Source organism: Typopeltis vanoorti, chromosome 7 (assembly GCF_054136105.1).
Source record: "Typopeltis vanoorti isolate ZY-2024b chromosome 7, IOZ_Tvanoo_1.0, whole genome shotgun sequence".
NCBI classification, from domain to species: domain Eukaryota; kingdom Metazoa; phylum Arthropoda; class Arachnida; order Uropygi; family Thelyphonidae; genus Typopeltis; species Typopeltis vanoorti.
Genome location: NC_143555.1, coordinates 65,595,985 through 65,621,706, shown reverse-complemented (window position 1 = coordinate 65,621,706; position 25,722 = coordinate 65,595,985). Strand labels below are relative to the sequence as shown.

The following is a 25,722-nucleotide window of genomic DNA, read 5'->3' as shown; positions in this document are numbered from 1 at the left end:
TTTGGCAACATTGGTAGTTACTATATAAAATTTTGTTTTGAAATTAAAATAGTCTGAATAAAATGATCTGACAAATTTTAATTGAGACCTTAATTAGGTATCCATTTTCATTGAACTACATCCCTCCGATGCAGAATTCTTAATTGAATCTTTCTGGAAAATTTTGTAAAATGAAACAAAAGTTGAACCATGTGAACCTGAATCAGCTAAATTCTGCTAAATTCTATACAACCAAAGCAGTATTACTACAATATATAATTTTGACAGAATGTGCACTAAACATTAAAATAACTTTCACAGCTTACATGTGTAACAAGAAGTATATAGAATTTATTCAAAAACTCTAATATATTTCATCCAACGTTACGTGGGCATCGTCAGGAAGATAGACTGAACCTTTTGGGAAGTGATTACTATTAATAAGTTTTTTTTTAATTAATAATTATTTCAAATTTTATCTATGCCACTAACTACAATTATTCCTTTGAACTCTAATAGTGTAATATCATATACTTCAGCTGCAACCAAGACAAGAGCCTAATATACTCATAAAATATAACTCATTTATTTTGATTCATCTTTTAAATGTGGTTAACAGTCTATCTCCCTGAGGTTCATGGACAATTCATTGCGATTAAAAATCACAGAAAAATTCATCATACAAACGCGGAAAAAAATTCACTGAAAATGTTATTCACTAGAAAATTGAAATGATATTGCATTGATACCAATATATAAAAAGTAAATACAGTGCAAGATAAATTTCACAAAATATAATTTTATTATATTTTGTGAATATAGAACATATCTAAAAATCTAAACAGTTTTTTAGATATGTAGCAAGTAAAAAGAAAAATGTACATGGCAGAATGATTTTAAAGAATGGCGATGGTAGGGAGGTAACTGAATCAGTTGAGATAGCTGAGTTACTGAGTGAGCACTTTGCAAGTATATCATCCAGGTGGTGACATTGCAGAAACGAATAAACCAATAGATTATACGGGAATTGTGGTAAATGAAGTGGAGGTGAGTAGTCTATTGCATAACCTCAATGTCAATACATCTGTGGGGTTGGATGGTATACCAGCTCGTGTAGTACGAGAAGCAGCTAATGAATTGTCGGTACCCTTGACCATTTTGTTTAATTTGAGTCTCGGGTCTGGGTTAGTCCCGAGCGGGTGGAAGGAGGGGAAAATAGTCCTACTGCATAAAGGTGGTTCCAAGACCGCTGTTGTAAATTACCGACCGATTAGCATATCAGGAATCATTGTCAAGGTCTTAGAGAAATTAGTCAAGAAAAGAATACAGGATTGGATAGATGAAAATGGGATATTGTATGGGGGACAACATGGTTTTGTGAAGAGTAGATCATGCCTCAGTAACTTGCTCACGTTTTATAACACAGTGACGGCTGAACTTGATAGGGGTAATGGGTTTACAGTGATACCACTGGACCTTGCCAAGGCCTTTGACAGGATACCACATGGAACCCTAATCAGTAAACTGGAGCAGATGGGTATAGATATAGGGTTGGTAAGATGGATAGGAGGGTGGTTGAAGGAGAGATACCAGACAGTGGTTTATTCAGGAGTGAAGTCAAAACGATGTCTTGTGACTAGTGGAGTGCCGCAGGGCTCTGTTCTTGGACCACTGCTTTTCAATTTGTTCATCAATGATATTGGAAAGGATTTGAGAGGAAGTGTTCACTTGTTTGCTGATGATGCAAGTTGGGTAGAGCAATTGTGAGTGCACAGGATGTCAATTTTACAGGATGATTTGGATAGTTTGGAGGACTGGGCTAGGAAAAATGGATGTCAGTTTAATGTGGCAAAGTGTAAGGTTATGCACTTTGGGGTGAAAAGAATAGCAGCAGTATATCGCATAGGTGGAACCGTACTCCAGGAGATTGATGAGGCCAGGGATTTGGGAGTGCTGGTGGATAGGGAGTTGAAGTTTAGGGGGCACATTGCAAAAGTAACTAAAACAGCTCACCTAATCACTTGGCTTATGAAAAATACTTTAACATGCAGAGAGAAGCAAGTTGTTGTTCCTCTGTATCAAGCCTTGATAAGACCCCATCTGGACTACTGTGCCCAGTTATGGGCACCAGGGTTTCTTCGTGATGGGGAGGAAGTGGAGAGGGTCCAGAGACGAGTGACCAAGATGATAGCAGGTCTGTGGAATGAACCTTATGAGAATAGGTTGAGGATTTGTGGGTTGCAGAAATTGGACGATAGGCGAAGGAGGTGTGATATGATTGAGACATTCAAATTACTGAAGGGTTTTTATAAGATTGATCCAGAAGATATTTTTGAAAATATGGCTGGTGGTGGGAGGACTAGGGGCCATGCATGGAAGCTGGGCAAGAGCGTGGTTGACAAGGGTGTTAGAGCTAGGTTTTTTACTTGGAGAGTGGTGAATGAGTGGAATAAGCTTCCAGAGTCTGTTGTGGGTGCTACGACCGTGAATGAGTTCAAGGCAAGATATGATAGATACTGTGTGAATGTTGAATAGTTGTTCCAGACATGATGTTAGGGCCTCCCTCGATGAGTCTGTCAACTCCTTGGAGTTTCCCGGAACAATAATAATTATGTATCTATGTATTAGTCCGTGCAGTTAGCCCAGTGGCTGGTTGCTTCACAACCACATGCATGAGAATGGAATGTCCTGGGTTTGATTCCTGTCACTGATGTGAGGAACTTAGGATTTTTCTCAGACATAGTTGGCTGGTCTTTGGTGAGGACCGCAGAGTTTTTCTCCCCAATTTATCTGAAGTTTTTTCTCCTGCGAGCAGGTACCTTGAGAACATAACGCTTCTACAGACATAGAGCCAACCACCTTATCCTCATATAACAGTTGTGGTTATAAGGAAGAGAAACCCTCAACACTGAAAAGGTAAAAGAGGGAAAGATCTATGTATCATTTATTTAGATTTTCATAATATTTTTATTCTTATGCACTGAAGGTAATATTTTATTGATCGGTGAGTTTCCTAATTTCTGTTTCATCTTAAAAAGGTATAAATATTCTTTCTTGCTTTGATACTACAGGGTCTTTTGATGAAATATTAATATTTACAATTCTGGAATAGGGTGGTTTAGGGAGAAAGGGCACCATATTTAAGAATATTTATTAATGCGAACCATTCACTGTTTTTCTGTGCACTCAGACATCCATCCAGATGTGATCTATCTATCTATATATATATATATATTCAAGATACCAAGTAATTTTATATAAACTTGGTTTTTAATCCTATTTCCCAAGTGAGCAAACAGACAAGTAAGTCAAGTTTGTGCCTGCACGTGGTGCAAGTCTGAGGCAACTCATGGTAGTGCAACTCGTGGTAAAGGTAGATACTTTCTATACTAATACTTTCCTTAATATTTTTCCTTTAATGCAAAGCACATCCCCTTGCAGAGATGTATGAAGCTATGCATTAAAGGCAATGGTCACTACCTATACCGGCTTGGACCTTTATTGAGGTCTTGTCTCGTCAGTGGGAGCCAGACCTGGCAATGCTAAGGTTGAAGTAATACAGAGCTTATGAATTTTACCTAAACAAATTGCCACAAGGTGCTTTGACCTTATTAAATAAAATCTCAGGATGAGAGATAGATGTAGAAAGTTTTTAAACTTGGGCATATTATGTATTCAAGATACCAAGTAATTTTATATAAACTTAGTTTTTGATCAGAGCTTGATCCACCTTTACCATGAGTTGCCTCAGACTTGCACTACGTGCAGGTGCAAACTTGACTTATTGTCTGTTTGCTCATTTGGGAAATAGGATGAAAAACCATGTTTATATAAAATTACTTTGTATTTTGAATACATAATATACCCAAGTTTAAAAACTTTCTACATATATATATATATATATATATATATATATATATAATTAAAAAGTTTTAATGACTGATACCGAGAGATAAACAGATGACATGGTTTATTTGAAAAGATACTACTAGTTTCGTTGAATTGATCAACATCTTCAGGTATCACAATCAAAGAAATATATAAAAAATACAGAGACTTAAAATTGCATTAACAGAACAAGTACAAAAGACAGTAGTGCGTTTCAAAACAGAATGCAAGCTTGAGTTCCAAATAAACGTAGACTACGAGCTGTCACGAGTGCGCCAATACTGAACAGAGGCAACATGTGCATCAGAGAGATTAAAACTTAGGCTATTATTGATATGGGAAGAATCTAAAGAAATTTCTCTAGATTCAACAATCTTTCTCTCAAGCTCATCATAGCACACATGGATGTTAGAAGTTTGCATCCAGTTCACAATGTGTTGGCAGCCTTCGTCTGAGTTAACTGAAAAGAGAACGTGGCTAGAGAGAGATGTTTTTAGTGGTCTAACCTCAATTTATTTTTAAGTGGTCTAAAAATAAATTGAGGTTGTTGACACCATCTTCCCAGATGAGGAAAATATCATCTATATAATGATACCAAAATTTTGGTTTAAGGGGGAAGGAGTTAATAGCTTTTTTTCTTCAAAATTGCTGAGAAATATATCTGCGAGATTCGGAGAGAGTAGGCTACCCATGGCCAGACCTGAGTTTTGTAAGTAGATCTTATTGTCATATTTGAAGTATCCTGATTTTATGCAATGGGAGAGTAAAGTAAAGAGTTTTTTGGATAATTTGTTCTTGAGAAGATCGAGGACTTGTTGAGCAGGCACATTTGTAAAAGAGAGAAACAATATCGAAACTGGCCATTAAATCTGTTTTTTTTTTAAGTTTGATGTCCTTGAATTTTGAAACAAAATCTGCAGAGTTTTTAATATGAGAAGAGGAAATTCCGGAAAGATTTCTTAAAAAACTTGCGAGATATTTGGAAAGGTTGTAGGTAGGAGAGTGTATGCCCTCAACTATTAGTCTGAGTAGACAGTTTCTTTTGTGTGTCTTGGGGAGACCATACAATCGATGGATCAAGGGACGATGTGACCTAAGAGAAAGACGAATGTTTCTTTGTAAATAGTTTTTAATAAAGTATTAGTTCTATTGTGTAATTCATTCATAGGGTCACTATTAATCTTTGAGTAAGTATTTACTCAGATAATATAACTCAGATAAATAACTAAATTTGCGAATGAGAAAGGAAATTCTGCTTCACCCTTTTTATGCAATTCTGCACAGTATGGCATATAAGCAAAGTTACAATTTTTGAAATTGCTACTTGTAATTAGCACTTCAAAATTTGAACCTGCCTTCCAGAAGTATTAACTTTGGTCTGAATGCCTTGATATGAGATAATAAATCACAAACTAAGTTATTTTCACCCTGCAACATTAAATTAAAATTGTTCATGTGGTTCACCAGATCTGCAAATAATGCCAATTTCCAAATCCACTCGGTATCTGATAAAAGTTCGTAACGATTTTTCTCGGTAAGAAATATATCAATTTCATTCCTGAGATGAAAGAAGCATGAAAGAACCTTTCCACAGCTAAGCCAGTGAACTGCAGTATAATATGTTAAGTCAACATACTCAGAAACACATTCCTCGAGAAAAGACCTAAACTGGTGATGATTAAGTGCATGAGAGCGAATGAAATTTACCATAGAAATAACAGGTTTCAAGACACAGCTCATATCAACTTATTTTCCACAGAGTGATTGTTGGTGGATAACACAGTGAAGAAATATTGGTTTTGATATTTCTACATCCTCACAAGCTTTTGTGATTTGCCCAACCATTTTTATACCATACATGTTTTTTCTTCCATCAACTGTCACGCACTGCAGACGATTCCAGTCCAAATTATATTCTGTTAGTGTTTTTTGCATTTCTTTGAAGATATCTTCTCCTGTTGTAGTACCATGCATGCTGCGAAGTGACGCTAATTCCTGTGTGACATTAAGTTCATCGTCAATGTCACGTAAAAATACTACGAGTTGCGAGGTATTACAAACATCAGTTGATTCATCCAGCGCGAGAGAATACCGACTAAAACATTGTACTTTGCCTACAACTTGCTGGATAATGTTATTTCCCATATTTTCGACCTGATGAGCAATAGTATTTGGTGAAAGACTTATTTTTAAAATATTAAGTTTTTCTGGGCATAACTCAGCCACTGCTTCCATCATATTGCCATCGATGAATGGTTTTCCTTTTTTAGCCAACACATATGCAACCTTATAGGTTACCCAGGTTAAGGCTTCATTTTCTGAGTTTTCTTTCGTAAATAATCCTTGCTGAGAACGCAAACAACAACATAATGATTCAAATTGATCTGAACGCTTCGTTTCTTTAAATTGTGAAAACGTTGAAGTGTGTTTTGTTTCATAGTGGTGGCGTATATTGTATTCTTTCAACACAGCAACAGTCTACAAATGAGACATACAGCTTTATCCTTTGAGTTCGATTGTATGAAGAAGTATTTTACGCCCCATTCTTCATTAAACACACGACATTCATGATCAACTTTTATTTTCTTTTTCCCATTCATGTTAAACCTATGGTAAATTCATGGTAATTTTTACAATAATTTGTAAAAATTACCAAAAACAATCTTATCACAATTTCTACGCGAGAACTGATACTTTTTTTTTTTTTTTGGAATAGCCGAATTCATATTTTTTTTTGTTCAGGCAACAATTTGTTTAAATTTTTGCTAGCCATTAGTTTTTCAACCGAATATACACACCGACAATTTACATGCAACTTTTTTTAATTTCGTATAACTTCGAGTTTTTTTGTCAATGAATACAGATCGGGAAATTTTGTTTTTTGCTTTAGTTCATTTTAACTGTGTTTTTACCGACTTTTTTAAGTGTTCTTATTTCATGCGGCATAAATTTTTTTGTTGATAAAATAGTTTATTTGGATGTAACTTTTTTTATTTTGTTTTGAATTCTTTTAAATTTTTTTTTCTTCGTTAGTCCATTTTAACCAACCTTTTACAGTCAGAAAGACCGTAACTTGGATTACGGTTACTTTTTGCTATTCAGGAATATATTTTGAACACACAATTTTAATTAATGCATTTGAAATTATCAACACCCCGTGTTTTTTTTTTGTGGATTCTTATTGAAAAATTAGTCAATTGGCAGGCGGGCCGTAGTTTGGAGACCCCCTGGAGTAGTCTATGAAACACATTATCATAGGGACTAAATCGTTTATACTTTTCTATTATCTTTTATAGATTATTTAGAATGATCTTTCATAAAATCTTGCTTGCATGAGAGATTAAACTAATAGTTCTTTCAATCCTTCATATCTCCCTCTTTATGTAGTGAAATGAAAACAGACTTCTTTTGGTCTCTAGACCATGATCCAGTCTCCCATATCCTTGTAATCAATCTATGAAACACTTATCCCTCCATCCCCTATGGCCTTAATTAACTCTGCCATGATTCCATCTGCAAGTGGAGCCTTATTGTTGTTAAGCTGTTGAACTGCTCTTTCAACCTCATGCTTAAGTGGAGGAAATACCTAATCAAAATTTTCCTGGTGAGAGGGCTTGTCCAAATTTTCCTTACCCTCTCAGATGTACAGTTCCTCACAGTATTCTTTCCATCTGTTTTTTGATTTCCAGTTCTTCTGTTAGTAATGCTTCATTCCTGTCTTTCATGACATTAAATTTGGGGTTAAACTTGTGCTTTAGGTCACGAACTAAACGAAACATCCTTTTATAACCATCCCACACCCGCATCTAGAAATTCTCTCTCTCTTCACGTTTGTTAGTATACAAATTTTCCTTTTCCTACATAATGGCTCTTCTGACTTCTCTATATGTTATATTCTTCAGTCCCTGTGTCTCTTCATTTCTCCAATTGTCTTCTTTTGATTACATTCCATGTTAAATCTGATATCCATGGGTTTTTTTGGTCTTCTAATTGGACCAAAATACTTCTTGGCTGTATCCTGTATTATAACCTTGACTTCTTCCCAAAACATTTCAAGAGTTCTCTTCACTCGTTTCCAAAAACTCATCCAACTGGGTTGATGTTTCTTCTGTGAACCCAATAGGAATTACTCTAACATCCAGTCTAGTGGGATGTGCCTGACTTGAAATTTTTCAGAGTCTTAGTCTTACTTTGGCTCTTACTAGCTGATGGTCTGTACCACAGTTTGCTCTAGGACAGGTATGCACATCAGAGAGATGCTTATTTTCCACCATTAGAAAACAAGATGCAATCAATCTGATGCCTTGACCTATCCATATAAAATTATCTAGATATAATTTTATATCTTGATATATATATATATATATATATATATATATATATATATATATATATCAATACTGGTTTTGACTTTTATTGAAGTCTAATCAGTGGAAGGCAAATCGAAAAATGATACCAAGGTTGAAGTAATACAGAAGTCACATGATACCTTTTGGCATATTAGTAGCCAAAAGGTATCACCACCGTATTACTAAAATACTCTGGATTGGAGATACTCTTTGAAAGTTTTTCCACTTGGTTATACTATAAATTAAAGGTGCCAAGAAATTATATTCTTGGTTTAATTCTTTATCTAAGTGTATTCAAACAAAGTCTGCATGTAAAGTAATTTCACAACTGGGCAACTTGAGGCTAATGATGGAAATGCCAAAGATGGACTTCACATCATTTGCCTTAGTATTCCACAATGTAAAACATATATCCTTATGGACATGTATAATGATATGCAATATGGGAAGGGTCACTACCCAGACCGGTTTCAACCTTTATTGAGGTCTTATCAGTGGAAGGCAGACTCAAAAGTACTGTTGTCAAATGAAAATTATGAAAAACAGCTAAATCTTTAAAAAAATAAAAGCTAAAAAAGGAGTTAAAAATAAAAATTTGAAGTTAAAATTTTAGAAGCAGTAGTAGCTGATACTTTTCAGTTATTTACTTTATTCAAGATGAAGTGATACTTGCATTTTAGTGGCTGACATCTTCCAAGTGGTCTTCTGCACTAAATTCACCCACATTTTCAGCTTTATTACATGTGGCTATCCGATATTACTCAGCGTAGATAAATGGTAAATGAATCTACTGTAACCTGTTGTTACAGTAAAGATTGAAGCCATACTTGACTGACAAAATAGCTGTCAGCATTGGCAATTCCAACTTGTTTCTTAAGTTAGTTTTAACTACATTCATGGAACTAAAAATTTGTTCAATTTCTGCATTAGAATTTGGCAGCATTAATAAATTTATTGCACACTGAGCAATTTCTTTAAATGGATTCATTCTAGATGCATCTTTGTATTCTCTTACTTCAGCCCAGAATAGCTTAGTGTTTTCTATATTCGTCCATTTATTTAAGTTAATAGTATTGTACTGGTATTCAGCAGCAGCAGCAGCAACATATTTTTCTGTTTTCAGCATTATTTCTAAGATGGGAGTAACAAGTTCTTTTATTTGTTTTAGGGTATTGTAAACAGAAAAAGAAGAGATCATTCTTAAAATATTCAAGTTTTCAGGCAACCTTTGCTTAAGCTGTTTGAAGAGAAGAAAGTGTCTTGCTCTATTTCTAAGATTGTGCTCATCATTTTATGTTATTTTCTTTTGTATCATCAAGTCTGAAATTTTTCTTTCAAATCTGTAAGTAAGATTTGGTTTGGGATCCAAATAGTCATCAATCTCTGACTCTAGAGGGTCGACTGTGGATGATGTTAGCACTAACATATTAGCAATAGAGCGAATCAAACAAGAAAAGTCTTCAAATAATCTCGTCTTATCCACACTGTTAGATTCTAAAATTTTGTTAACTTGCTGAACTTGAACAGGATGCAAAAATAAAAAGGTACAACAGATTCCTCTCATCTTTGTACATCTCCCAAAAAATTTGAGGTTTGTAACATTTCTCAGTCATATTCACGACTTCAAAGTGAGTTTTTAATTTCAACCGCTGGCTGAGAATTCTGTCTACTGCAAGCTCAATGGAGAGCAACCTCATTGCACAGTTGCTTACAATTTTCAGAGGAGCATCATTCCGTTCATAGTTTTATACAGCTCTTTGTATGCTGCTCGTCTTGAAGAAGTATGTGAAAACCACTTACACGTTTTGCAATTAAAAATTCTAATTTTCTTGGGAGAGATTCTGCACAAGTGTGAGACATTGCCAGTTGCAATGAATGGCATACACATCTAATTAAAATTAAGGAAGGAATATATGCCTTCAGTTGTTCATAAATGCCATTATTAACACCAACCATAACACTGGCATTGTCTGTACAAATTACAATGAGACTTTTAATGTCCAGTTTCTTGGTCAAGAGCTCTTTTTTTTTCAGTTCAGTCACAATACTACTAGCATCACACTTTTCTAGAACCACCATGCTCAGAAATGTACATGTAATTTTGTTGAATTTCTTGCTATAATAAATGATGGCAATTCCTAAAATCTTATTCACTGTGATATCATTCGATTCATCTATTAGTGAGCTGAAATTTCCATCTCCAATATCTGCAATTAAATCTTCTTCAAAATACTCACTTAGAATATTCTCTACAATTGCAGAGCACTTGGTTTGGTGCATTTTTACCTTTAGCATAATTTGACTGTCTGGGATGATATTTTTGCAAAGATCTACTAGATGATCACAACTGTTCAATGATGAGTGACAACAAAGAAAATGCTAAGCTGCCTTCAAAGTTCACTGTCTCATCAGACTTCTTCACAAGCATATATGTAATAGGAACAGCCTTATATCGAACTGTGGCAAGATGTTTCTTAGTTTCACTATACTTTACAAGCTGAGAATATTTAGCAGCTATGTCACATCTGCAAAACTTACAGTGGCCTTTTGTAGCATCACCAAGAACTTCACACAGTCATTTACTGAACATTCCTTTGCAACCACTTCCTCCTAAATTTTTGCTTGTAAGCTTTATTTGTCTCTTTGCTCATTTTTGAAGAATTTTCTTCAAAATTTGCAGACTGATCATAACGGGTATACAAACTCATTACGATCAGTCTCTGCAAACTTCCCGTTTACTATTGTAACTACCAACCAGAACACTGTGCAACAGACTAACTTGTAAGTACTATCAACTTCAAGGCGGCAAAATGGCAGACTGTTGGGCCACGTGACTGACTGACGTCATCGCATGTTTGAAACGTGTATGATACTTGCACCAAATGCACAATACAATTCTTTATCAAATGCGAACATCTGGAAAACTTTTAAAACAATTTCTTTAAGAGTAGGTTATAAAAACAACTAAAAAAAAGCTGAAACAAGTTCTGAAGAAGCTAGATTTGGAGATAGGTGCTAGTTAAAATTTTTGGAGCTAGGGAAGGAAAAAAAGGAGCTAGATCTAGCTCCAAAAAAGCTAAATTGGCAACACTACCCAAAAATGATATCAAGGTTGAAGTAATGCAGAAGTCATATATTTCCCAAATATAAGAAGTGATAAGGTGTATCACCTTATCATTAAATATATGACCTTATTATTAATGATGAAATCTCTATATTATTATGGATGAAGTCTCTATATACATATATACTATAAATTAAAATCTTTAATTTATAGTATAACCAAGTGGAAAACTTCCGACATCTACCTCTAATCCAGAGCATTTTAGTAATAATGTGCGACACCTTTTGGCTACTCGTATATGGAAATATGACTTCGGCATTACTTCAACCTTGGTATCACTTCTGGGTCTGGGTCTCACTGATGAGATCTCAATAAAGGTTGAAGCTGGTCTGGGTAGTGACCTTAACCGTAATGCATAGCATAATACATGTCCATAAGGATATGTGCTGTGCAGTATGGGATATTAAGGCAATTGATGCGAAGTCATTAGCCTCCACATACAAGTTGAACAGTCATGAAGTTATTTCATGTATAACCTTTGTTTAACTGCACCTGGATAAAGGATTAAATCAAGACTATAATTTCTTGGTACCTTTAATTCATGTTAAAGAATTTTCAGAAGTCTTTCATTCATTTCCCCCTGCATTTTTATATAGTTCCGTGTTATTTTTAGTTCTGACATCGTAATATTTTGGTCGCATACACCCAAATTTGGTTGTATGCGACTGCCCCAAATTTGGGAGGCATACATCAGCAGACCTTCAGCCCAACGGCCAAGAACACCTACTTAGCCTGCTAGAGGGCACCATCAGGACTTCTAGGAGAACGATAGCTTCATTCTCAGTTACTGTGTTGTAGTGCCTGTGTGCACGTGCCTTTTTGTAAGTTCCTTTTGAAAATGGCAACATGACGTTGTCGAAATATCGGAAATATTATGACGTTGTCGAAATATCGGAAATATTTATTAAAGTATAATTTAATTTATATTCGGATCTACGTTGTTCAATTCCCTAAGTGATTTAGAAATGCATAACCAACGTATAAGCCTGTCTACGAGAATCAAGTTAGATCATTGTTTATATTTTTACCTTTAATTTAATTTCTATGTTCATGTATTTTATTATTTTATAGGTTTTTGGTTGTGGCTTAGTTATATCCTTTCCTAGTTTAATTACAAAATTGTTCCATCTTTCTGTTTTTTTCTTACTTCTCATTTTGCAATTGCAATGCTTCTTTTTTGTACTCTACTTTTCCTTCTACTGTCTTGGAATTAAGCCTCCTCCCCCTACCCCATCCCAAGTTTTCTAGTCCTCTTTTTCTATTCCATTTACTCTTTATTCCTAAATTTTCTGTTGCTGCTTTTGTCAGAAATTGTTTCAGATTTTAACCATTCCTCTTCTATGTCATTTGATTAGTGTATGGCTTCTGTTTTTTAAATCAGTGCATTTCTAATATTATTGCCTAGTATGGGGATCTTGTGATGAAGAAATTTTGTAACTCAATTAATAGTTATTTTCCATTTTGTTTTATTTCGGTTAAAACTGAATTTTTGCCAATACCATAAAATGATCAGAGTTTAATTCAAAGCCTCGATATACTCTTTCATCTAGGATTAACTTGGACAATTTAAAAATTGCAATAATATATATTTATGTATTTCTTTATGTTTAAATACCAAGTTTATTATTCTCATATGATTATAAATGACAAAAGCTCACAATTTGTGTCCATAAGGCAATGCAAGTCAATTACTGACTTACATCCTTTGTAATAACTGACTTACATCTTCTAGTTGTTCATGCGTATTATATAGCTGTATTTAAAAATCGTATCAAAATTCAAATTATTCATGTTTCACTTTTGTATTTGGCAATGATAATCTAATCACACCATGAAGTGCAAACCCTTTGTGCTTCTCACATAAATGGTGCATGTGAAGCATAGCTATTGTTTATTTGACCTTAATGCTTTCCATATTTAAAATTATATTAAATGATAAATTAAAGTATTCAAAATTTTCCTACAATTGATTGCAGTGGACCAATTATGATGAATGCTGATGCACTATGCACTCTTAAAACTTTCGTGCATCATTAGAGCCAAATTGACGTGAAGCGAGAGGGGGGGGTGCATAGGCCACACAACAGCAGAGCAAACTTAAATGGGCATGCAACGGCACTGCTGACCATGTATATTTATGTATTTCTTTATGTTTAAATACTGAGCTTATTATTCTCATATTATTATAAATGACAAAATCTCACAATTTGTGTCCGTTTTGATTACATGCATCTTCCACTAAATCTCCCTATGTTTGTTGACCTTTCCTGTTGATGGAACCGACTTTGTCTTCTTTGGCACTGAACAACCAGCTTCTGTCCATTGTTTTGACTGCTGTCTGGATTATGGTGTATAATGGTGAATCCAAGTCTCATCCATAGTAATAAATTGATGCACAAAATCAGTTTTATTTTTGTTAAAACACTCCAAGCACTGTGCAGAGATTTTCATGAGAGTGCATTTTTAATCTGCTGTGAGCAAGCACGGCACCCATCTTGCACAAAGCTTTTTTATTTGCAATTCTTCATGTAAAATATATCCTACACATTCTTTTGAAATACCTACAGTCTCAGCAATTTCACGTACTTTGACTCGCCAGTCATCCAATAACATATCGTGCACTTGATAATGATTTCTGGTGTTGTTACACTTTTTGGACGTCACTCTCATGGATCATCTTCAAGGCTGGTATGGCCATGTTTAAACTTGGCGGCCCCTTTCTTAATTGTCAAAAACGAAGGAGAAGAGTGCCCATAAACTTTTATGAACTTTGAATGAATTTCTTTTGCTGTTAAACCTTCTTTTACAAAGAATTTTATAACTAAACAATACTCAGTTTTATCCATTTCTAGGAATACAGACAACACTTTTGCTTTATAAAACAAACTACTTGATAGAATGACTTGCAATTTCACATGGATGCTTATGACAGCTGTACCAACTTAGAAAAAAAAATCTTGGTGATAGAGTTGCCATCTATGGTTGAGGTCAAGAACTTTTCAGACCACCCTCGCACTGAAATGTCCCATAATTTTTACATTTGCATGGCAAGTAAGTCAGCTTGTGCTATGTGAGAACACTGAGAAAAATGCAAGAAAGTGAAGCGCTGTGAAAAACTAGCTAAATAAAACTCATGGGAAGACTTTGATAAGAACATAGCACTTATATATCAAGTAACAAAAGCTTCCAGCCTAGTGAAAAGCTTAGAAATGTGTAAAAAGGAATCAGAGATGACAAAGATGACATGAGAAGACAGATATTCTATACATCTGAAGCAGTTACTTTGAATGATTGCTAAATGAAACCAGCAGTGAAAGCACAACGGTAGAAATACCCAAATGTGGAGGTGTAAACGTTTTACAGTGGTATATATAATAAATAACGGAAAAACTCACGTAGAAATATTATTTAATGGTATAATTTTCGCCCGTGTGTCACAGGCATCTTCAGTACAATTAGGCACAAAAATCAAACATTAACTGACAATTCCAAAAAGCGCCACCTAAGTAGCTGGTGTAAGATAACTAAAAAGGTCAATAACTTTCCTAAAAAAAAAAAAAAAAAAAAAAAAAAAAAAAAAAAATATTTAATACAATAAAAAGTTAGGAAAGATTAGCTGATTTGTAAAGTACTATCTCCCATAAAGGGGATAGACGTAAGCCGTCGGATCTGTTTAAGTTAGGAGAATGAAGTAGAGTTTCACATGCTTCTTTATAAAGGCGTTCCATGAGAAACTGACTTTTGTGAAGAACTCTTGTCTTTTTCCAATGAACTCTGTGTCTAGTGAAGATGGCATGTTCTGCAAGTCCAGACTTTTCAGGTTTAAAGTATTCAATATAAGATTGGTGTTCTTCTAGCCGAATGGAGGCAGATCTTCCCGTTTGTCCGAAATAACATAATCCACAAGAGCACGGAACTTTTCATTCTCCTAACTTAAACAGATCCGACGGCTTACGTCTATCCCCTTTATGGGAGATAGTACTTTACAAATCAGCTAATCTTTCCTAACTTTTTATTGTATTAATTTTTTTTTTTTTTTTTTCTTTTTTTAGGAAAGTTATTGACCTTTTTAGTTATCTTACACCAGCTACTTAGGTGGCGCTTTTTGGAATTGTCAGTTAATGTTTGAGTTTTGTGCCTAATTGTACTGAAGATGCCTGTGACACACGAGCGAAAATTATACCATTAAATAATATTTCTACGTGAGTTTTTCCGTTATTTATTATATATAGTTATGTCTACTCACGGTTTACCTCTTTTAAAACTTGTTTTACAGTGGTTACTCTGCATAATTCAAAGGCTTGGTCACACGTCAAATTCCAGATGATAAGAGGAGAGCTCTCATAATATAATACCATCTATAAAAAACATACGATGCTTGAAAATCTATGTATAAGCCTAAACACTAGGATTACCATCCAAAAAAGAATGTGAAAATTGTCGAGGAAATTACCACACTAAGTGTTCCTGCTAACATTTATGCAAGAATACTTGAGGAAGCACTAAGAAAAATTGTGGAAGAGAAACTTAGATAAGAACAAGGGTTTAGGCCAAATAGAAATCGTCAAAATCAAATTTTCACTTTTAAGACAAACAGTTGAGAAATCACGTGAATGATGTAACAAGGATCTATATTTAGATCTGGAAAAGGCATTATTACTATTATTATTATCTGACCTTCACGGAGTCAAAGGACTAATCATGGGAGGGTTATACTCTCTCATGCCAAAAGATCATCAAACCATGCCTTGAACCCATTAACAGTTTCTGCACTCACCACACTTTCAGGCAATGCATTCCACTCATCAATTACTCTCCATGCAAAGAACCTGCTTCTCACCCTCCTTATACAGCTTCCACAGATGGCCTCTAGTTCTACCCTTGCCACCCTCTACTTTATGAAATATCTTCTCCACATTGATCTGGTAACAACCTCTCACCAACTTATGTCTCAATTATATCCCCTCTTCTATTTTCAAGGTTTAAGGTGCATTCCCAAAATTTCTCCTCATATCTGACACTAACTTAGTAAACCTTCTCAGGACCTTTGCCAATACATCCTCATCTCCCTGAAAACCAGGCTACCAAATCTGTGTAAAGTAGTCCATATGTGACCTGATCAAAGCCTTATACAGGGGAACCATAACCTCTTTACCTCTGCATGTCAGTGTCCTCCTCATTATTGCCATAATCTGTTGAGATGTTCTTACAATTTTAGCAATGTGACCCCCTAAACTTCAAGTCTGTCCACCATCATTCCCAGATCTCTCAGCTCCTTTAAAATTTCACCATTAATTACATATTCTGCATCCTAATCTTGCCTACCAATTTCAAGACCTTGCACTTTGCAACATTAAACTGAAGCTCCAATCATTTGCTCTACTTCTCATAGCCCTTCCCAACTTTGCATCATTGGTGAACAAATGAGAGGTAACATTTGCCACAAGAAAAGCTGTTCAAAACATTACAGTTACATGGCATAAATGGAGCATCATATTGAACAGTGCATAGTCTATATTTAAGTTTTAAGTCCACAGAACTGAAGGCAGTACAGGAAGATGGGGTGATGTTAAATCAGGTGGGAAATAAGAGTGCACATTACCATCCATATGGATCAGATTATGAAGGAAAGCAGCATTAAACCTAACATCAAAACTGGAAATGTTATTCTCAACTCTTTATGCAGATGATGTTATACTTCTAAATAAATTCAGAACAAGTTTGCAAGATTCCCTAACTAAATTTATAACTGCTATAATAAATTTCGTATGACAATCAGCAATAAAACCTACTGAAAAACGATTATGGAAACCGACAGGAATAATGAAAACATCAACTGCATCCTGAAGATGCCTACAGAACAAGTAACATATATCAGCTATTTAAGCCAAATTTTTTAGTGAAGAAAATTAAATATGATAATGGACAACAGAATTAGCAAAGCTGGTATGGTAGGAAATTAAATGAATAAATTTATATGGAATAAGCTAGAAAGTAGTTTGATACACTAAACTAGCTGTATACAAGACAGAGTTCGAATCAATTTTAACTTGTGAATCTTAGGGCTGAGTTACAAATAAAATACTTCATTGAAGATTGGAAACCACAGATATGAAACCACATTGGAGACCACAGATATAAGTTCTGGGAAAAATTAGGGGAGCAAACAGATGTTATCAATGGTAGAATCATATTAAAAATGAGGATATCAGGAAAGAACTTGTCATTGTTAGTATTCAGGAATATGTGAGGAGAGAATCTAAGATGGTATGGTCACTTAAACAGAATGGGAGATAAAAGTTAGCAAAACAGGTATTTCTTGCAGGATGGCAGGAAAAAGATCCAGAGAAAGATCTACATGGATTGATACAGTAAAAAGTTTTAGAAGACCAAGCTGTAAGATCTGATAATATTGGAGTTCTGACAAAACAGATTAATTTGGAGGAAAAATGTTGTTAGTACATTAGGATACATATAAGGAATTTGGTGATGATGCTAAGGAAAATTAGGAGAATGAAAAGATTATATCATGGGTAGAACGATATAATTGAAGATTTTGACATTATTAATGTTCAAAAATGCATAAGAACAGATAATCAAAGATGTAGTCACAAAAAACTGAATGCGAGATGAAACATTACCAAAACTGGTGTCTAAAACGGTTGTTGTCATTGTGGCAAAAGCAATTAAGGCTGTGTATTATGCCTTAATTGCATGCAATCTTCTAGGCAGTTTGCTTGTTTTTCAGGATGACAAACCTATCACTCTGTATCTCTGAGACCAGGTAACTCACTTCAGTTTTTCAAGAACCCTTAAAAGGTTCTTTATATTACAGATATGAAGAACTCATTCTAACTAAATGGCACTCAGTGTATAAAGGAAAATGGTGACAACTCATAAGAATTGAAGACTTGATAGATGATATTATCAAACAAAGAACAAAGCAAAGCTGGTATACAGGGAGGCAAACTAGCAATATACAAGAGTGATTTGAACAATCATAACTCATGAACCTGAGGATCAGATCAAAAATAAAAAGTTGATTAAAGACCTGGAAACTACGGATAAATAGGATGAAAAGTGGCATTGATCGCAGATCATATTAAGCAATGAACAGATTAGAAAGGAACATTTAATATTAGCAATCAAGAGAATGAGGCAGTCAAAAATCAGATCATACATGTCAGAAGACTGACATGTATGATCTGACAAAAAATAACAGATTGGGACAAAAATTTGATAGAAAGCTTGTAATAATGTAAACTTACTTCTGTTGGACCATCTTAGTATTTAGCAGAGCTAATTTCAGGTGGTATGGTCACTTAAACAGAATGGGTGAGGAAAGATTAGGTTGGCAGGAAAACGACCCAGAGGAAGACCAAGATATAGGTTTACAGTAAAAAGTGCCTTAGAAGATAGAAATATAAGATCTGATAATGTTGGAGTCTTGACAGGCTACAGACTGATTTGGAGGAAAATTGTAGATAGGAAGTTAGTAATGATGCAAATTTTTCATGTAGTACTATCATATCCTGTACACCCCTTGAAGGTACATGTCAGGAATTTGATGATGATGATCTTTTGAAGCTGTATATCAGAAAATGGGGATGATAAAAAAGATATTTTTGATATATAGGCAACCAGGGATATGCTTGGAATGGGCTTCATTTTGTGAATTGTTTTCACCAGTTGGTTGGTTCCTTTTTGAATATTAGTCTTTTTGATCAGGGAACATCAAGTTAACCTTCTTTTGGCTGTGTCCTTCAAGTCCAACCTGTGAAGGGATCACAGTGTATAGACTTTGTTAGAATCATATAATCTTTTTTAATTCAACCGATGTTCACTGATTTTAAGTCCTTAAAATAATAAATCTTTTGGTGTTGTACTTCACTCAGGTCATCTCTATACTGCCAGATCTGTGTAATACTTATTGTTTTAAGCAGTTAATACTGTAGAATTGCTTCAAGTTCTTCCCAAAAATTAGAACTACTGACCAGATTTTTCTGTTTTATTATGTTATATGAATTGGTATGACTCATCACTGTTCCACATATCTGCCATATGTGATATCAATTTTACTTCCATTTGTATAAATTAATTTAGATTGTAATAGAATATTCATTTGCAACAAACAATACACAATAAAAAGTGAATGACTATAGACACCAGTTTTCTTTGGGTTTAGTGCTTACGTAATTTGAGCATTTCTAAACTTCAAATTTTCTAATACATCATAACTGACTAAGCACTAGGATTTTGAGAAATTCCTACTCAAGAAAAAAAAATGTTGTTGGAATTCAGATCTTCATAAAATGAATATAATCTAAACAAGCATGTAGCATTTTAACATATAAAGTGTTTGATGAAATTTCATCCCTTTTTAATATGAAATAAAGTATCACACCTATCCAGCATGATTTCATGTAAATTTCCATCTTTTCTTGCTTTTTTCAGAACGGCAGTGTCTTCTTTATTTATTTTTAATTTCCTGTCTTGGAAACTCTGGAACTTTTTCCTAAACAAAATAAAATTGGAAGAAATTAAATATATAAATGTATTATACTGTTATGTCAAAATAAAATTAGATTGGTAACAGTGCATGACTATTCATTTTATGTTAAAAGGATTCTACTCTTATATTACTGTAACAAGATATTAAATCTCATTTAAATAATTTTACTTAAAAATTTAAGCACATACCACATTTTCATTCTAGATGAAGTGTTTCAAGATGTTTGTGCAAATAGATTTATCAGCTCTCCAACAACAGGCTTCAGGCTCAAATCCTGCACAATTTGTGTAGTGCTGTCATAGGCCTGTACATCCCCTTTAGGGTACATATCAAGAAATTGATATTTTTTTATAAATGTAGGTACATTAGCACTTTTTTTTTGTGCGTGTTTGTTGTGAAATTCAGTATTGGTAAAAGTGGAAATTTATATTGTGAACTATACGGAAGAACATTGTTTGGATGAAGCTACCAAAATTTTAAGTTGTAATAAAAAGAACAAAATGGAGAGAATGATGAAGAAATCCATGATAAACTTCACTACAGAGCCAAACATGCAGAATTCTATGACAGTGGCACTGCTCAATGTTCATGGACACTGTTTTGCAGAAATTCATGTTGGCTGACATGGGTTTTTAAGTTTTTAAGTTGTAATAAAAAGAACAAAATGGAGAGAATGATGAAGAAATCCATGATAAACTTCACTACAGAGCCAAACATGCAGAATTCTATGACAGTGGCACTGCTCAATGTTCATGGACACTGTTTTGCAGAAATTCATGTTGGCTGACATGGGTTTCATTTCTTCTCTTATGTTATGATAGTTTAAATAGCCAGAAATTTTTTATGATTGAATATCTGAAATCTGCAACATGAAAATGGAAAATAACCAAGCTTTTAAATGATTGGTTTAGATGTTTTACACTAAAAGAAATTTAATGTACAACATATTCAAATTTTCAAAAAAAGTCACAATCAATGAAAATCCACAAATAGAAAATTCTATCTTATTTAACTGATTATACATGTAAATTTTTTTTAACTTTCTAAAATTTTTAGACTAAAATACACAAACATGATTGAAGAAAAAAATAAAAGAGTTTGAGAACAGGAACCAAACCTTGGAGATTCAGTGGCAAGCTCTGAAGAAAACACTGATTGATTCAGCCAGAGGCATTTGGTGAGGTTGTCTGTAAGGATAGAAAAATCAGAACTCCTTGGTGGACACAGGAAGTTCAAGAGGCAGTGAAAGAAAAGAAGAAAGCATATCAAAAGTTCCTAGCAAATAAGTCAGCTCCTGCTCTTAGAGAATACAGAAACAAATGTAAGAAAGCTAAACACTGTGTAAAACTAGCTAAACAAAAGTCATGGGAGAACTTTGGCAAGAACAGAGAAAATAAATATCAAGAAGGTGGTAAGATATTCTGGAGGTTGTTGAAGAAGCTTAGAAATGGAGGAAAGAATGCTGTAAAAGGAGTTAGAGATGATAAAGGTGACATGAAAAAGGGAGAAAAAGATATCCTTGAAGTATGGAGTAATTACTTCGAAAAATTGCTAAACGAAACAAGCAGTGATAGCACAGTGGTAAAAATCACTCAACAGGCATAGAGTCAGGAATATATATTTTAAGTAGAAAGGGCCATCAAAGGCTTGAAATGGGGAAAGACAGCAGGAATAAACAATATTCGACCAGAAATGCTCAGGTATGGAGGTATAAAAGTCTTGCAGTGGCTGCACTGCATAGTTCAGAAGGCCTGGTCAGAGGGACGAATTCCTGCTGATTGGAGTAGAGCTCTCATAGTACCCATATATAAAAAAAGGGAAATAAAACTGAACGTGAGAATTACAGAGGTATTTCTCTACTGAGTGTTCCTGGTAAGATATATGCAAGTATACTTGAGAAACGGTTGGGAAGGATTGTGGAAGAGTAGCTCGGTGAAGAACAAGCTGGATTCAGGCCAACTTCACAACAAATAGTTGAGAAATCATGGGAATATAACAAAGATCTGTATTTAAGTTTTGTCGATGTGGAAAAGGTATACGACAAAGTGCAAAGAGAAAAGCCAATCAAAACGCTACAGTTATCTGGCATTATATCAAGCAATACTGAAGTCTTTATTAGAGTTGTAAGTCAGCAGTTAGAATTGAAGTACAGGAAGATAATTTGACATTAAATCTAGTGTCAGACAAGAATCTACATTATCCCCTGTTTATTTATTATCTATATGGATCACATTATGAAGGAAAGTGGTATTAAACCCGATATTAAAATTGGATATGTTAATCTCAGCTCTTTATTGCATAATGCAGATTATGTTATACTTTTAAATAAATCCAGTACAAGTCTGCAAGATTCCCTTGACTAAATTGAATAACTGTTTTAATAGATATGGTATGAAGATCAGCATTAAAAAGACAAAGACAATGAAGATAAGCAGAAACACTGAAAATATCAACTGCATTGTGAATGGAGAAGCTATAGAACAAGTAAAACATTTCAGCTACTTAGGCACGATTTTTAGTGACTGATGGTAAATTAAATATGGAAATAGACAACAGAATCAAGAAAGCTGGAATGGTAGGAAGTCAACTGAATAAATTTATATGAAATACGAGAGAAATTAGCCAAATCACTAAATTAGCTATATACAAAACAGTATTCAAGCCAATATTAACTTATGGATCTGAGAGCTGGGTCAGAAGTAAAACACTTGACCAAAGACTAGAGACTGCAGATATGAGAGTCCTGTGAAAGATTAGGGGCATGAACAGATGGCATCAATAGCAATATCATATTAAAAATGAGGATATTAGGAAAGAACTTAACATTATCGGTATTCAGGAATGCATCAGCAGAGCTAATCTCAGGTGCTATGGTCACTTAAACAGAATTGGAGAGGAAAGATTAGCAAAACATGTATTCTCTGCCAGGTTGGCAGGAAAAAGACCCAGAGGAAGGCCAAGGTATAGATGGATTGATACAGTAAAAAGTGCCTTAGAAGATAGAAATATAAGATCTGATAATGTTGGAGTCTTGCCAGGTAACAAATGATTTGGAGGAAAATTGTAGATAGGAAGTTAATAATGATGTAATTTTTCATGTAGTACTAATCATATCCTGTACACTCCTTGAGGATGGATATATATATATATATATATATATATATATATATATATACAGGGTGTTCGGGATAAATTTGACAGTTTCGTAAGGAAAAAGAAAATCTTCTTTGTATCTATTAAATTTAATGAATTGACAAAAAAACATTACAGGCAGAGTTAATTACAATACTATCAACAAGATTTACTCAAAATAACCACCATTAGCATCGATCACAGCTTCAATTCTGCTTCGGAACCTCGAACAAGCTGATGCTACAGTCTCCCTGGGAAGGGCCGCAAAAACTGTTTTAATTTTATCCATTAACTGGGCTTTTGTATTACTGGAAGTGCGATTGGTGTCTTTTTCAACTGCGCCCCATACAAAATAATCCATGGGGTTAAGGTCTGGGGAGTTTGGAGGCCAAACATTTGGACTGGTGAAGTCGTAGAAATTTTCAGACAACCATCTTTGACTTTTCCCAGAGGTGTGGCAAGGGGCCGAATCCTGCTGCCATACATACGGCCTACCATTGGCTACCCTTGTTATCCAGGGCTTGACTACAGTTAGCAACTCCACGAACAAAGCCCGAATTCCAATGCCAGGGTTCTTCAACACCTGTTCCTGCAGATTTGCGAGGAATTCTGCTGTACGAACGCAATCAGATCGTCTGCTAGGGATCTTTCTTCTTGCTACATCCTCGTAGTCACCATTGCAAGTCTCTAGTTCATGCCTGATTGTTTTTACTGTATTCAGGGAGCATTGGGCAGCAGTCGTAATATCCTTATTTTGATGGCGGGCACGAATCATCATGATACAAGTTATTCTCTTCCATGATTCAGGTGGGTTCCAGCTATCCATCCTTTCTGACATCTTGTATATGAATGAAGAAGGGTCCAAACTTTTAAATGAAGAGAAGTGTGTGTTAATACATGTAACTTACGGAAAAGTATAATTAATTATAAATATGTCAAATTTATCCCGAACACCCTGTATATCATGTTCATCAAATTATATCAAATAATGATATAATTTGATGAAATTAGATTATATCTAATTAGATAATTCGATAAAATAAAAAATATATCAAATTCATGATATATATCAGGAATTTGATGATGATACATGTAAATTACAGAATTTAATATAACTCACTAATATTTTGTGATGAGTATCTCATCACATCAGAGTGAAACATACAACAAACTATTAAAGTGACATGAAGCAAGAAAGAATTGAAAACCAAGGTTACATAGTGCTTCTGTTCTGCTGCTCTCTGGCCATTGTTCACACAGGTGCTACTACTATTATTAAGACTGTGGGAACACAGGACTTGAGTCATTAACAACTATAAGCAAGCACAGCCAAAAGGCAAAGGAGAGAAAATCTATTTTCAAGATAAGGTGTATGGCACAGAACAGTCTTAATGATAACATTACTAAGCTTAATTTTACTACTACTACTAGCATTAAGAAAATCATAAGGTATGTTGTGCTGTTCAATCACTATTTCCCAGAATTTGGAAATTTTCAGATAGTCATTTGGATCATGATTGGATTGATTCCAAAGGGCTTTCTTTGAAGAGTATCTCAAATTTCAAAGATCTTGTCTGAAGAATCTTTGCGTTGTCCCATAAGATCTTGTGGATAAGGCCAGATTTCTCAGCCTGAAGGAAATATGATGTATTCCATGTTCTGATCATCAGATTTCTACAATACAACTAGTTTGGCCAAAACAGGAGAGACTGCAAGAACATGGAATCGAGTATACTCCTGGGTGAGCCAAGTGCAGAAGTTTGTCTTTTGTGGAATACATGATTGAGAAAATCTAAGTTTAGTTTGAAGGTTGCCTGAAATTCAATTTTTTTTTTTTTTTTTTTTAGGACTTTTGAGATGTGTTCTGAGATGCCTTTTATATAAGGGATGGAGATTCTCTTGTTATCTGATGCTGGGCTATTGGTAGAAGAAGAACTGTCCAAGATACGTTTAAATTTGGGTGGAAAATATCCATTCAGACTCAAGTTGTTTTTATTGCTTGTAATTCTTGTCTGTGTATGTTTCCTTGAAGGAACAGATGATATGCCCTGTAGGCAAGAGTCTTAACTATGCAGATTTTTTGTGAAGTGGAGTTATGAAGAATGCATCTTCCAGTTTGTGAATGTTTCTTTCTCACAGACTAAAAAAGCTGAGTGCCATCTCCCTCCCTATTTACCTGAGTATCCAAGTAAGGCCCCTTTATTTTCTTTTTCTAATGTAAATTTAATTAAAATAATGTTCATTTTGTTTAAGAATCTAATTTTCCTTGTGTGTGTGTGTGTGTGTGTCCGTCCAAATAGCAAATGCATCATCAACTTAATAAACTAAGTAGTGGGAAAAGGGGTGTGATAGTAGTGAAGGGACATTCATCAAGTGTTCCATGAAGTAATTTGACAGACGTGGTAGGGAAGTCCATGATGAAACCTTCTACCTGCTTGTATAGATTCCCTTGTCAAGCAAAGTACTGAATGCTGTAAAATCAAATCATTTAAGAATGTCAGCTGGAAAATCCTTAGGGAGTAGCTGAACTGTTATATCTAATGGAACGTTGGTGAAGAGGTCAAGCACCTCAAAACTCACTATGATGAAATCCGAGTGTTTTTTTTTTATATATGTATATGTGTGTATATATATATATATATATATATATGTAGAAAGTATTTTTACCTTGGGTATAAATATGTTAAAGATACCAAGCAATTTTAAACCTGGTTTTACTCCATTTCCCAAGTAAGCAA

The 25,722-nt window shown here is 34.5% G+C and overlaps 1 protein-coding gene across 1 annotated transcript in view; it reads right to left on the bottom strand.

Annotated features, from left to right (window-relative positions):
• The window catches only part of FRG1 (FSHD region gene 1), a 163,869-nt gene that overhangs the window by 19,192 nt on the left and 118,955 nt on the right, over window positions 1-25,722 (bottom strand). The window contains exon 7 of the mRNA XM_090395319.1: window positions 19,745-19,855. Within this exon, the coding sequence (XP_090251445.1) occupies window positions 19,745-19,855 (111 nt within the window). The remainder of the gene's footprint in view (window positions 1-19,744; window positions 19,856-25,722) is intronic.